At 36.2% G+C, this 12,085-nt stretch overlaps 1 protein-coding gene across 6 annotated transcripts; it reads right to left on the reverse strand.

Annotated features, from left to right (window-relative positions):
• Positions 1-1,236: 1,236 nt before the first annotated feature.
• On the reverse strand, positions 1,237-4,435 carry LOC147546185 (actin-like). 6 transcript variants are annotated; one of them, XM_086636612.1, is made up of 6 exons: positions 4,158-4,320; positions 4,002-4,077; positions 3,156-3,228; positions 2,575-2,968; positions 1,853-2,466; positions 1,237-1,531 (listed from the first exon to the last, which is right to left on the reverse strand). In XM_086636612.1, exons 3-6 carry the CDS (start codon positions 3,213-3,215, stop codon positions 1,466-1,468), a joined length of 1,134 nt encoding a protein of 377 aa, XP_086492738.1. In that variant the 5' UTR covers positions 3,216-3,228; positions 4,002-4,077; positions 4,158-4,320; the 3' UTR covers positions 1,237-1,465. The 6 variants fall into 6 exon arrangements, with proteins under 6 accessions (XP_086492738.1, XP_086492736.1, XP_086492739.1 ...); XM_086636610.1 differs by having other exon boundaries at positions 3,156-3,225; positions 4,158-4,293; XM_086636613.1 differs by lacking the exon at positions 4,002-4,077 and having other exon boundaries at positions 3,156-3,225; positions 4,158-4,435.
• Between the last annotated feature and the right edge of the window lie 7,650 nt (positions 4,436-12,085).

Raw genomic sequence — 12,085 nt, forward strand, 5'->3', positions numbered from 1 at the left:
TTGAACAAGTCACATGTCCAAGCAAACTTATGACAATAGTTCAAATCATATTCTAAATATTGAAACTCTCTAATGATGGATCGTGGGACCAAACAGCCTAATTATCATTATTATCAAGATTAGGTTTGAACCAGTTTCACTTCCAATGCGGCAGCTTCCACTCGGGGGAGATATTACAAATTATTTCTGAGAAGTCAGTTTGCTCTTAACCACTTCCAAGGAGGCAGTTTCCACTCAGGGAGATAATACAGATTATTTGTGAGAAGACAGGTTACTAAATCACTTCCAACCAAAATCCAATATAAACCCTAAATTACAATAAAAGTTAGGTCAATACTAAATCAAAACACCTCTACCCAAGGCTGATGAGGTGCTCTACACGATTCCTTATAAATAACCTAATCTATACAATACGATTAAAACTGAAGTACTTATAAGACGGTGGTAGCAAATGCCTGCCTTGGAAAAGATCTAACTAAGATATCGAAATCTTCACAAGTATCTGTTTTCTTATATTGTCCTCCCATTGTGTTCGAGTTGAAAGTACTTGTCAGTTCTCGTGGCGCGTCTGTCTATCCGAGGCTTGTCTGCTTTGGTTGGTTAACTTAAAATATATACTTGACAATTGGTGTTTAATAACGGAATGGTAACGTCCACCACCCTTTGGTGTAGCGGTTGGACACCCCTCTTAAGCCCATGAGGTCGTGAGATAAATTTGTCGGGCTTTAGGCCTCTTTCATGTTGTCGGGCTTTAGGCCTCTTTCATGTTGTCGGACTTTAGACCTCTTTCATTATGGTTTAAGCCTCTTTCATTATGGTTTAAATTAGACAGTTATCGTGCTCATCACATCTTCATGATGTATCACTGCCTTGTAACGACTAACGTAGATCATAGTCGATTTCTCAAAAAAAAAAAAAAACGGAATGGTAACTGAAAACAACACTAGTAGGTCAAAACTCGTCAGGCCCATCCCATTTTCTACAAGTCTTTCTTATCTATTCTAAACTACAACTCTGCAAGAAGAATGGGTGTCAATCTAGTCAGGGATGTGCTTCGACTATAGTGATATCCGTAGTTAGTCCTCTAAGCATCGACCTAGTCGGAAACACAACTCCCAGCAAATGGTGCATTACATTTTTGAATTTTGGCTCCCAATGTAATGAACCTCTACGTACAATTTATTAGGATAGGAAGACTGCAGTTATAAACTTGGAAGAGAAACAAGAACATGCAAATGAAAGAATTGGAAATTTTTAGCCATTACTCTCTTTCAAGATAAACATTCAAAATGAGACAAGTAGAAAGTACACACACAAACCATAACAAAAAAAAAACATTGAGTTAATAAGAAGAAATAAATGTTGACATATTATGCAAAACTGCATTTGTTTCCTTCACATAACATATGATTACCGAGTTCATGATCAGAAGCTCTCCTTTTTTCGCAATTCGGATAGTATATGATCAGAAGCATTTCCTGTGAACTATCGAAGGACCAGATTCATCATACTCAGCCTTTGCAATCCACATCTGCACACAATAATATAATTCATAAATTCTCTTAATCAAGAATTGGCAGCAAACACCACTTTAAGATTCATAAGCAATATCTTAGGTAGTATATTTATCACGAGTATTTCATTGTTTGAATCTGACTCGTCTGACTTAAGTGGACCCAACATCAACTTGATCAGTCAGATATGACAAGTCAGACAAAAACTAACATTCTGGAATCCCATTTGGGTCAATCCAGACCTCGAGTCAGATTTCAGACCTGATTTGGAGAAAAAACAAACACCACCTTGGTGATTTAACTCATTTGTTATGTTATAATGGTAAAAAGGAGCATACCTGCTGGAAAGTGCTGAGAGAAGCCAAGATAGAGCCTCCGATCCATACACTGTATTTCCTTTCGGGTGGAGCAACCACCTTGATCTTCATACTGCTTGGTGCTAGAGCTGTGATCTCCTTGCTCATCCTATCAGCAATGCCAGGGAACATGGTGGATCCACCACTGAGAACAATGTTACCGTAAAGATCCTTCCTGATATCAACATCACACTTCATGATGGAGTTGTATGTGGTCTCATGAATACCGGCAGCTTCCATTCCAATCATGGAAGGCTGGAAAAGAACCTCTGGGCATCTGAAACGTTCAGCTCCAATGGTGATCACTTGCCCATCAGGCAATTCGTAGCTCTTCTCAACACTAGAGCTTGTTCTAGAAGTTTCAAGTTCTTGCTCATAGTCAAGAGCGATGTACGCGAGCTTCTCCTTCATGTCTCTGACAATTTCTCGTTCAGCGGTGGTTGTGAAAGAGTAACCACGCTCAGTGAGGATTTTCATTAGGGCATCAGTAAGGTCACGACCTGCAAGATCCAGACGCAAGATTGCATGTGGTAGTGCATATCCTTCGTAGATTGGAACAGTGTGACTCACACCATCCCCAGAATCGAGAACAATACCTGCACAAATTGTTCATATCTTCAATAAAACTTACAGAATTTAAACCTGCATGCTAAGTAACAAGTGATGGTGAGTCTTTACAAAAATTTGAGTTTCGAGTTGCTTACCAGTAGTACGACCACTGGCATAAAGGGAAAGGACAGCCTGAATTGCCACATACATAGCAGGTGTGTTAAATGTCTCAAACATAATTTGAGTCATCTTCTCACGATTAGCTTTAGGGTTGAGAGGTGCTTCAGTGAGAAGAACAGGGTGTTCCTCTGGGGCAACACGAAGTTCATTGTAGAACGTGTGATGCCAGATCTTCTCCATGTCATCCCAGTTGCTGACAATACCATGCTCAATTGGGTACTTCAATGTTAGAATACCACGCTTAGACTGAGCCTCATCCCCAACATAAGCATCTTTTTGCCCCATTCCAACCATCACACCAGTGTGACGTGGGCGTCCGACAATGCTAGGGAACACAGCCCTTGGAGCATCATCTCCTGCAAACCCAGCCTAAAAAACAGATGAACATCAATAAGAATCACGAGTTCAGAGGACAAATATGATATGGCAGGGAAAAAAGAAGAAGCAATTATAATGTCATCTTCATAGAGTCATAATAAGCAAATGAACAAGAATATTACTTTTCCGCTAACCAACATTAACATTATTAAACTCTTAGGGGGGTGTGGGTTCGTACCTTAACCATACCGGTTCCATTGTCGCACACGAGAGGCTGAATATCCTCTGCATCTGCCATTTTTAATCACCTGCTGGTAAACAGTTTTAGATTAGAATACCACCAAGAACTCAAAAAATCTTATATGGATGTAGGTCTATCCACTTTTCAGATGCAAATACGCGATAAGCCATCAGCATCCACAAGTCGGATGCAACTTAACTCAAAATTAAGTAGCAGTTCGATTTATATCCTTGCGGGTAAAATCACAGTTTATCAAGAGCACATCGACACAATGACAAAAAGACCTTGCCAGTTATTTCCATTCAATTTGTTTTAAATTCCAATAACTAGATTTAACAAAAGACTAGTTTTCTATTTTTATAGAAATCATTAGGTTATCCTATTACATGGAATCATGGATCATAACAAAGGAGATTAAGCTCTGTAAGAAATATGATGATTAGAAATCAATGAACAATGTGGACTTCACGTGAAGATCCATGATCCCATGGATAGGCATTCAGATAACCACATAAACTACAAATTAAACAAGTGATTATAAATAAAAACAGCTCTCACAATGTTCTTTTAAATCCAAATTATTGCCACAAATCATTGAGAAAAATTAAACTAACCACATTAATCAAAAAATTAATCGAAATGATAATGACAAATGAACACCTGTTTTAAAACAAACACAAAATCCAAAGCATTGCCCTAGAATCAATAAGAAGTATCGACATTAACCAAAAGCAAATAAATTCTCAGATAAAGAAGATGAATATAACAATCAAATCCAAGCATCTCTTGCATGAATCCAAATAAAACAAGTACTAATTGTTTCGAGTAATGAGAAATGAAAACCTTGGATCTAAAACGACGACGGAGATTACAGATCGATCGTCGCAATCGATCTGAGTGCCCTTCCGCAAGGATTGATCTAAGAAAGAATTGAACACTAAAATAGAAGATAGATTGATGAAACTAGAGAGAGAGAGAGAGAGGAAGAGAAGAGAGAACCTTTGGGAACCCTAGAATTCGCGTAAACGGAAATCCGATCTGAGCTGCCCGCCGCACCCTTGTGATTCAAAAATGGAAACCAAAAGAACTCCCAACCCCACAAATAAATGGATTTTTCAAAGTCCCCACTTTTTATGGGATCTCAACCGTTAACTCCTTCTTTGTAGATCAGCGGCCCACCTCACTCGTCATTTCCATCTGGCCGTCTGGCCTATGGGGCTCCCGTGCGTGGATCGATCCAGCTATGTTTCCGTTGCTTTTCTTTCCCTTTAGCAGTCGGTGTTTATAGAGCTTGTTGTTGTATTTACAGAGCTTCACTATTCATATTTAACTCTTTCAAAATCAGTCCACAAGGGTCTACCAATTACAATAAACGTCCCAAACGAAAATGTCCCATCCACCGAAAAAGTTAAGCGTGAAGTACAATTGGATGGTTGGATTCACGTTACTTTCTCTCTCTTGATGAAACATGTATACATGACGAGTGTCAATCGTTTGATCGAATTTCACACCAAGGTTTTGACAACTCTTACATTGTTGCTCCAAAAAATCTTAACATCTTATCTCTTGGGCCCAGGGTCGGAACTAGAATTTCAGGGTCGACATGGTTAAGTTATATTTTCTATAAAGTAAACTTCTAAATAATAGAAGAGATCTATATAAAATATAAACAATAGATGAGATATTTTCTGTATAAACAACAAACTTTTATAAGGTACAGACTTACGTGATACAGTGCAAAACAATTTTTTAAGCTAACATAATATCCTTACATATCATGATTCTCACATTTATCTTAATATTCTAACTAAACAATCCAAGGGATTTGATTTCTTAGCTCTGTCAGGGACACCAAGCACTCCACTAGTGGAGCTAAACTAAAACCTGCTATAAGTAATAAGTTGATAGTTGAAATTATATATGTGGAGAGCAGCATGAGCCACTCTCTAGGTTAGTCTCCACATAATTTTTTCCTTGCTGGACCCGATGACCATCTTCATTCAACGTATTTAGTTACCCTCTATTTGTCCTCTTTCTCCTCTTTTGATTCCTTCTATCTCTTTTGTTTTGTTGAAACTCTTCTTTTGCTTTGCTGAAACTCATGGGGCGGGAGAGGAACAAAGATGAGATGAAAAAAGGAAAGATTTGAGAAGAGAGGAGACATGAAGAAGGATGGCGAGCTAGAAAAATGAGGGGGACATGGGGTTTTTGGCTCTTCAAATTTTTACTCTAATCCAGCGTTTGTCTTTCGAATGATTATTTGGTAGTGAAAGAGCAAATACGATTAGTAATATCTTTGAGATCTCTAAATACCAAATTTGTATTGATGTTAGCTATTTTGGTGACCTGTTTATCTTTCCTGATGCGACTCAATCGGTATTTTCTTTGTTTGTGGGGATCAAACACATTTTATTACACACGAACCTGTTTTTAGTTTAGAAATGTGTAAAATTCAAATTCTGATATCTTCAATGGAAAGACGGTATATGTATCTATTCAACTCAAGTGAACTTTTTTATTAGGAACAAAACCATTGATTATGCCTCCAGGATTCGAAACTCATTTGAGGTGTCTAGATACTACTAGGGAAGTAAAGGGCACCACAAGTTTGTCTCAATTAACTATTCCACCAAATGAATGTTAATCTATCAAGATGCACTAAAATGTCATATTCTTAGTCTAAGAAAATGTTTATTTACCAATGAGGCAATGAGAACCCCATAGATAAGAAAGTAAGAGAAAGAAGATACTTGAAAAAGAAGCAAAAAAAATTAAAATAAGATGGTGAGGATAAAATTCACAGAGAAAGCTATGTAAGTGGGCTGATGTACCAGATTATAGTGGAGAACATGTCCTGTTGTCCTTGTGTTTGTATAAAAAATGTCACTTCTGTCAGATTCACCAATACAATTCCTCCAAAGTGTAGAGAGAGAAAGAGCCAATCGAATTTGAGATTCATGGGCTTGAAATTTAGAAGAGAGAGAGAGAAATATGCATGATTATAAGAAATGGGAAATGATGCTTAGAGATGGTAACTGCAAAAATCATATCGAGATTGATGCAACATGAGATGCAATGATTCCCATGAGAATGTTGTAGTATATTATTTTAATTTTTGTAAGTACATTTTAAGAAAGACTATTTTATACAAAAATGTATGTATCTTTATATACTTTAAAGAAGAAAAATAAAGTATAAGATTCTTCTTTTTTATGAAGTGATTTTGATGATGAAAAGTTGAAAACTAACCCTTCATCAAAATGGTCCCCTCTTTTGGGCTCAAAATTACTATATTTATGATAATAAAATAACTCTCGCATGTATTTTTTTTTTTAATTTAGATTACCAGAATGATATTTTTACACGTTATCAAAATTCGAAGTTCTTTTTTTATTAATGATAAAAATTTATTGTGTATTTGATCATTACATTTGTGTGTTTCATGAGGTAATGATATTAGATTCTTAGAATAAAGGTGTGATAATGTAAAAGAGAATATTTAGTTTAATATGAAATCTCATCCTTACTCCTTTTTTTTTTTGATGAGAGTCATCCTTACTCCTTATACTACTCTTACTAATTCTTATTTTTTTATTGCATTCTTTACAAGATTTGAACTCATATTTTACGATATTGAATATTAGTCTAAATATGTGCAAAATTGGGCTCAATATACCACAAACAAGTTTTTTTTGTTCTTAATGTCATCATAATTTTGAAAGAAGACCGCAATCAAATTAACAAAAATAAAAAGTCAAATCCAGATGATCAATTTATCAATGCATCTAAACTATCTAAGTTTGTAAAATATAATGAATTGAAGCAAGGTCTCTTAAAGGTATAATGAGAGCTAAATTCTGATTTTGGAATGATAAATACAGACGTTATCAACCCAACTGATGCAGGCGCATAACACGTGGGCCCACGTTCACGCGTGCCCACGTCCCGGTCGGCCACAATAGTGGTCCTAATTAGTATAGGATTAGGAAGTTACTTTAATTTGGTATTTCTTTATTTAGAAGTTTCTATGTTTTAAGTATTTTATTATTTAGGAATCCTAGTTTGAGTCTATCTAGGAAAGTCTGTTATCCTATAAAAGGAGGTCTAGTCTATTTTATTATTCATATTGAAGAGAAAAACCATTGAAGTTAATCAAGTTTTAGTTTATTTATCGTTTTCTTTACAGTTCTTCGTTTATTTTCTTGTTCTTATTTTAATTCCGCTGCGTCTACATCAAGTGGTATTCAGAGCCATAAAAATTCTGGATTTTTTTTTTGTAAAAAAAAAATAAAATAAAAAAATCTATGGATACATCTCCTCTTGAGTGTTGGAAATTTTTTCCACGTTTATCTTGGGATCCTATTCGAGATATAACTCAATTTTATATTGATCGAGAAGATGAAAGAAAAATTCATCAAATATCTAAAATTCCACTCTTCGAAGGTCAATTTCATATAAATTTCTGGATTCAACACATGGAAGATTGGTTTAGAAATCAAGACGTTCCCGACGAAGATAAGGTTTTTTTGGTTGAGCAACATATGTCCGAAAGAATCTATGAACAATATAATGCCCTGCAATGGAGACTTATTGATCAAGGAAAATCGATCATTGATGATTGGGATACATTGAAAAGTATTTTCAGGTATGGTTTTCTTCCTCTCGATGAATGTTTGTCATGTGTAGAAACAAAAATTGAATTGAGAAGACAGTTCTCCGAAGTTACTTCAATCACTAAGATCGATGATATTGAAGGAGAAGTTCAAGGAAAAGGGAACAAAATTCAGTCAATGGCGGAGGAGGAAGAAGGAAGTAATTTTCCTTCATCAAATCTAAATCCTAGTCGAGATATGAAACATCAATGTCTGACCAAATTTTATGATTCATATGACATTCCGGGAGACGACACATCCTTGTTTCGAATCATAAAATTTTACCGCATCAATTATGTCTCACATCACCTCCGTACTCTTATACACCACCACCGTACTCACCACCATATTCACCATCACCTCCATCTTCTTATTATACACCACCACCATATTCACAACCTCTTATACCATCTTCGACACCACTGATGGAACAACGACAACAGCAACATCAACAGCGACAACAACAACAATCATCTCCTTGTCCATACCAACCGTCAACACCACCACCACCACCACCACCACCGTACTATTATTATTCACAACCTCTTATTTCCATTAACCATGAAAAAGTAATAAAAGAAGAAAAAGAAGAGTTTGAACAAGTTGACGAAGTTGATTACAAAGAAGTTGTAGTTAAAGAAGAAAAAGAACAAGAAGTTGAAAAAGATGATTCCAACTATAAACAAGTACTAACAGAGGATGATTCCATTGATATTAAACATGAAGATCACAACGAAGTTGAAACTGAAGAAGATGAAGATGAATATTCCCCAGCAATAGAAGAAGATAATTTTGATTTTATTTGGGATCCAGGAGCTTTGACAGTTTCGACTCCCCATGATCAAACAAACTTTCATTCATTATCATGGGAGAAACCTATTTCGTATTCAAATAATAGTAGTACCCCACGGTCTTCAAATAAACGATCACAACTTGATAATGCTACCACTTTTACGAGGTTTAAAGGCAAAATTTTACAAGATAACAGGTATTGGGGAGCTCAACTATATGTAGATAATCAACTAATTTGGCTTGAGACGTTAGCAGATAATGAAGAATTTCGTTATGATCCTTCATCGAGTGATCATAACACAAAGACTGGAGATCATCCCACTTGCGATGTTGACTTTGAATCAGCTTTTGTATTTCATATTTACCCTACTGAAATCTTCTCCGGTAGACAGTTTAAATTCAATCAAATTCATTATGAAAGCAATCTATCAACATCATCGTCGTCTGAAGATTACTGGATGAAGACAAAACGTTTCCTGCTCAAAGATCTGATTACTAACACTGATGCCAATGATAGTTATGTTTTGTTATCTTCTCCATCAACAATTTCTTCATCACAGTATATTACTAAGAAGTCAATTGTAAATTCAGTGGAGAGGAGGGAAAAATCAACTGAAACTATTACAAAGATGCCTACATACAAAGTAATTGGCAGAGAATCATCATCATCTTCAATGGCTTCATCACATGAAAGTCTTTACTTGAGAAACATGGAATTAATGAAAGGAGGTGGATGGAGCTTCGCCTTACCACACGGGAGGCCAAACGTAGGAATATTAATTGGTGTGTCTAACGTGTTCGAGAAAATGCTCCTTAGAAAAATCAATGGGATACTTGCTACATTAACGGAAAAGAGTAATGTGAAGAAAAAGAAAAGTATCTCACCACCAGTTCACTTTTTAGCTTCCGGTGAACACGAAATCGTGATATATTGGAAGATGATTTTGGAGGTCTGATTTTTCAAAGAGGATATTTTGGTATGTGCAATCTTCTTCATCCCACTAAAAGATGATGGCCGATGTCACAATTTGTTGGATGTTTCTTCACTACTGTGGATTTTACGAATCTCGTCGTGTCAAGGGGTCCAGATTATATTGGGTTCGTTAGTCCATCATTGTCTTTTACCGATTGTCTGCAAATTTCGTTCGAAGTGGGAATTACGGATCGCCATGGCGGAATACAGAGTATACGGGTGGCTCACATTGTTTCCTTCATCGAAACGGTTCGGGATGAACCTTCTGGGGAACGGGGTGCTGATGCAGGCGCATAACACGTGGGCCCACGTCCACGCGTGCCCACGTCCCGGTCGGCCACAATAGTGGTCCTAATTAGTATAGGATTAGGAAGTTACTTTAATTTGGTATTTCTTTATTTAGAAGTTTTTATGTTTTAAGTATTTTATTATTTAGGAATCCTAGTTTGAGTCTATCTAGGAAAGTCTGTTATCCTATAAAAGGAGGTCTAGTCTATTTTATTATTCATATTGAAGAGAAAAGCCATTGAAGTTAATCAAGTTTTAGTTTATTTATCGTTTTCTTTACAGTTCTTCGTTTATTTTCTTGTTCTTATTTTAATTCCGCTGCGTCTACATCACCAACTATAATCAAATTCAACCGATATAAGACCCAATCTTACACCAAGAGTTATCATCCAACTAGATTCGAATTCATTGATCAAATTCAACCGATATAAGACCCAATCTTACACCAAGAGTTATCATCCAACTAGATTCGAATTCATTGATCAAATTTAACATATATAAGACCAATTCTTACACCAGTGGTTATCATCCAACTAGATTCGAATTCAACAATATAAGACCCCATCTTACTCCAATAATAATAGGGAAGATACCCACTTTGAAAGAGAGACAAGGAAAAGGTAACATTAATTATTTCCACTTTGAGAAAGAGATGGTACCATTATCCATGACCTACCCATCTTACACATACATGACTAGTGTTGGCAATGGTAGGATCAACCATCAACAACATATATGGAGACACTATTATTCATTAGAGGAATGAGAGCCACCCTGAGAAGTCCAGGGTAAAATCAGATTGAACAATTAGAATCCTCGGATCAACATCTTACGTTAATATTTTCAAAAATCCTTACGATCCATGATAAATTTTGGCTTTGTAGCGACCTAGATCTCGATAGGCTTTCTACTTCATTATTAGCCACGAGGAAACCATTTTCGTTCAACAAATTGAATAGGTTTAAAGTTCATCAAACCATCATAGCCAAACGTCCGCTTGTGAGAAAACAGACAGTTTTATCTCTGTTGTTTAAATATAATATTTGGGTGTTTAGATAAGGTCCTATTCATGTAGCATACCATGTGCATAGATTCATCAAAGTTTGCAAAAGATCTGAAAAAGGTAAAAAGTGAGGGATTCAAAAGCTAAATTTTATAGTTAACCGGCCCCTTTGACATTCTACTAGACAAATGAGAAGAGTTATAGATCCGAGTTAGAGAGAGAGAGAGAGAAAGATGTTAGTGTGATTTTTGAATTTTTCTATGTGTTTTGGTAGATCAAACGTTTACCCCTACTTCAACTAAATTAGTAAAAAAAATGAACTTTGTTTAGTTATCATACCGATGTCGAAAAACCAGAATCATATCCATGCTCTCGCAACGTAACTCTTCTTCACTAGCCTGCACTTTGAGTATTTATTGAACAATTAAACCATCATCAATACGTTGTTGTTTACCTATGTTTATACAGTTACGATGTTAAACAGGTTTTATATGTATCGTGGAATAACAGAGTATTGTAATTTATTAGACCCAAATTAGACTTGGGTGAAAATTGACAATGAAACAGCAAACATTCTAATTGAGAGTCCTTAGTCAACCAGACTACCCCATCACACACGTAGTAATAAATAAACCACACACTACCCCATCACACACGTACACACACACACTAAAGAAAACCACAATTTTCAAGATTGGATCCCAAAAATGGGAGAGTGAAGTTTTCAAAGCTCAAAAGCTCCTTTTTAGCCAAGGATCCTCCTATCTATCTCTATGGTCTCCTCTCATACCCTTATTCCTTCCTATACCAACCCTTATTTCTCTCTCCCACTCATAACCCACTCTCTCTCTCTCTCTCTCTCTCAATCTCTCTTTTTTCTCTCTCTCTCATTGGAAAGGGTCACAAAAGATACCCAAGGAACCTCCTGAGAAAATTTACTTAAAAGAACGTAGAAAACATGACATTTCATGATTCTATTCCCATCTAACATTACACAATTCCAATCTCTCTCTCTCTCTCTCTCTCTCTGAGCTCATTTTTCATAGTGGGTATGTCGAATTCTGATTCACTTATGGCTGAGAAAGATCTGAGATCGATCAAGTTAGAGTTTTTATTAAGACCCAGACAAGAATTCACTGATAATTGTGGAACACCAACCTCTCCCGGAGATCCTAAACTCCTTAATTGCCATGAAGAAGAAGAAAAAGAAGATGGTGGT

The sequence above is a fragment of the Eschscholzia californica genome, unplaced genomic scaffold, assembly GCF_041429995.1.
Source record: "Eschscholzia californica isolate CP2 unplaced genomic scaffold, dmEscCali1.0.p SCAF_4, whole genome shotgun sequence".
Lineage (NCBI taxonomy): Eukaryota > Viridiplantae > Streptophyta > Magnoliopsida > Ranunculales > Papaveraceae > Eschscholzia > Eschscholzia californica.

Bases quoted from the DNA above. Each gene is read 5' to 3' on its own strand.
- LOC147546185 (XM_086636613.1), bottom strand. From the start codon at position 3,215: ATGGCAGATGCAGAGGATATTCAGCCTCTCGTGTGCGACAATGGAACC. The intron at 2,969-3,155 runs GTACGAACCCAC...TCTGTTTTTTAG, and splicing joins ATGGAACCGGTATGGTTAAG to GCTGGGTTTGCAGGAGATGA. The intron at 1,532-1,852 runs GTATGCTCCTTT...TATTGTGTGCAG, and splicing joins CTCTCAGCACTTTCCAGCAG to ATGTGGATTGCAAAGGCTGA.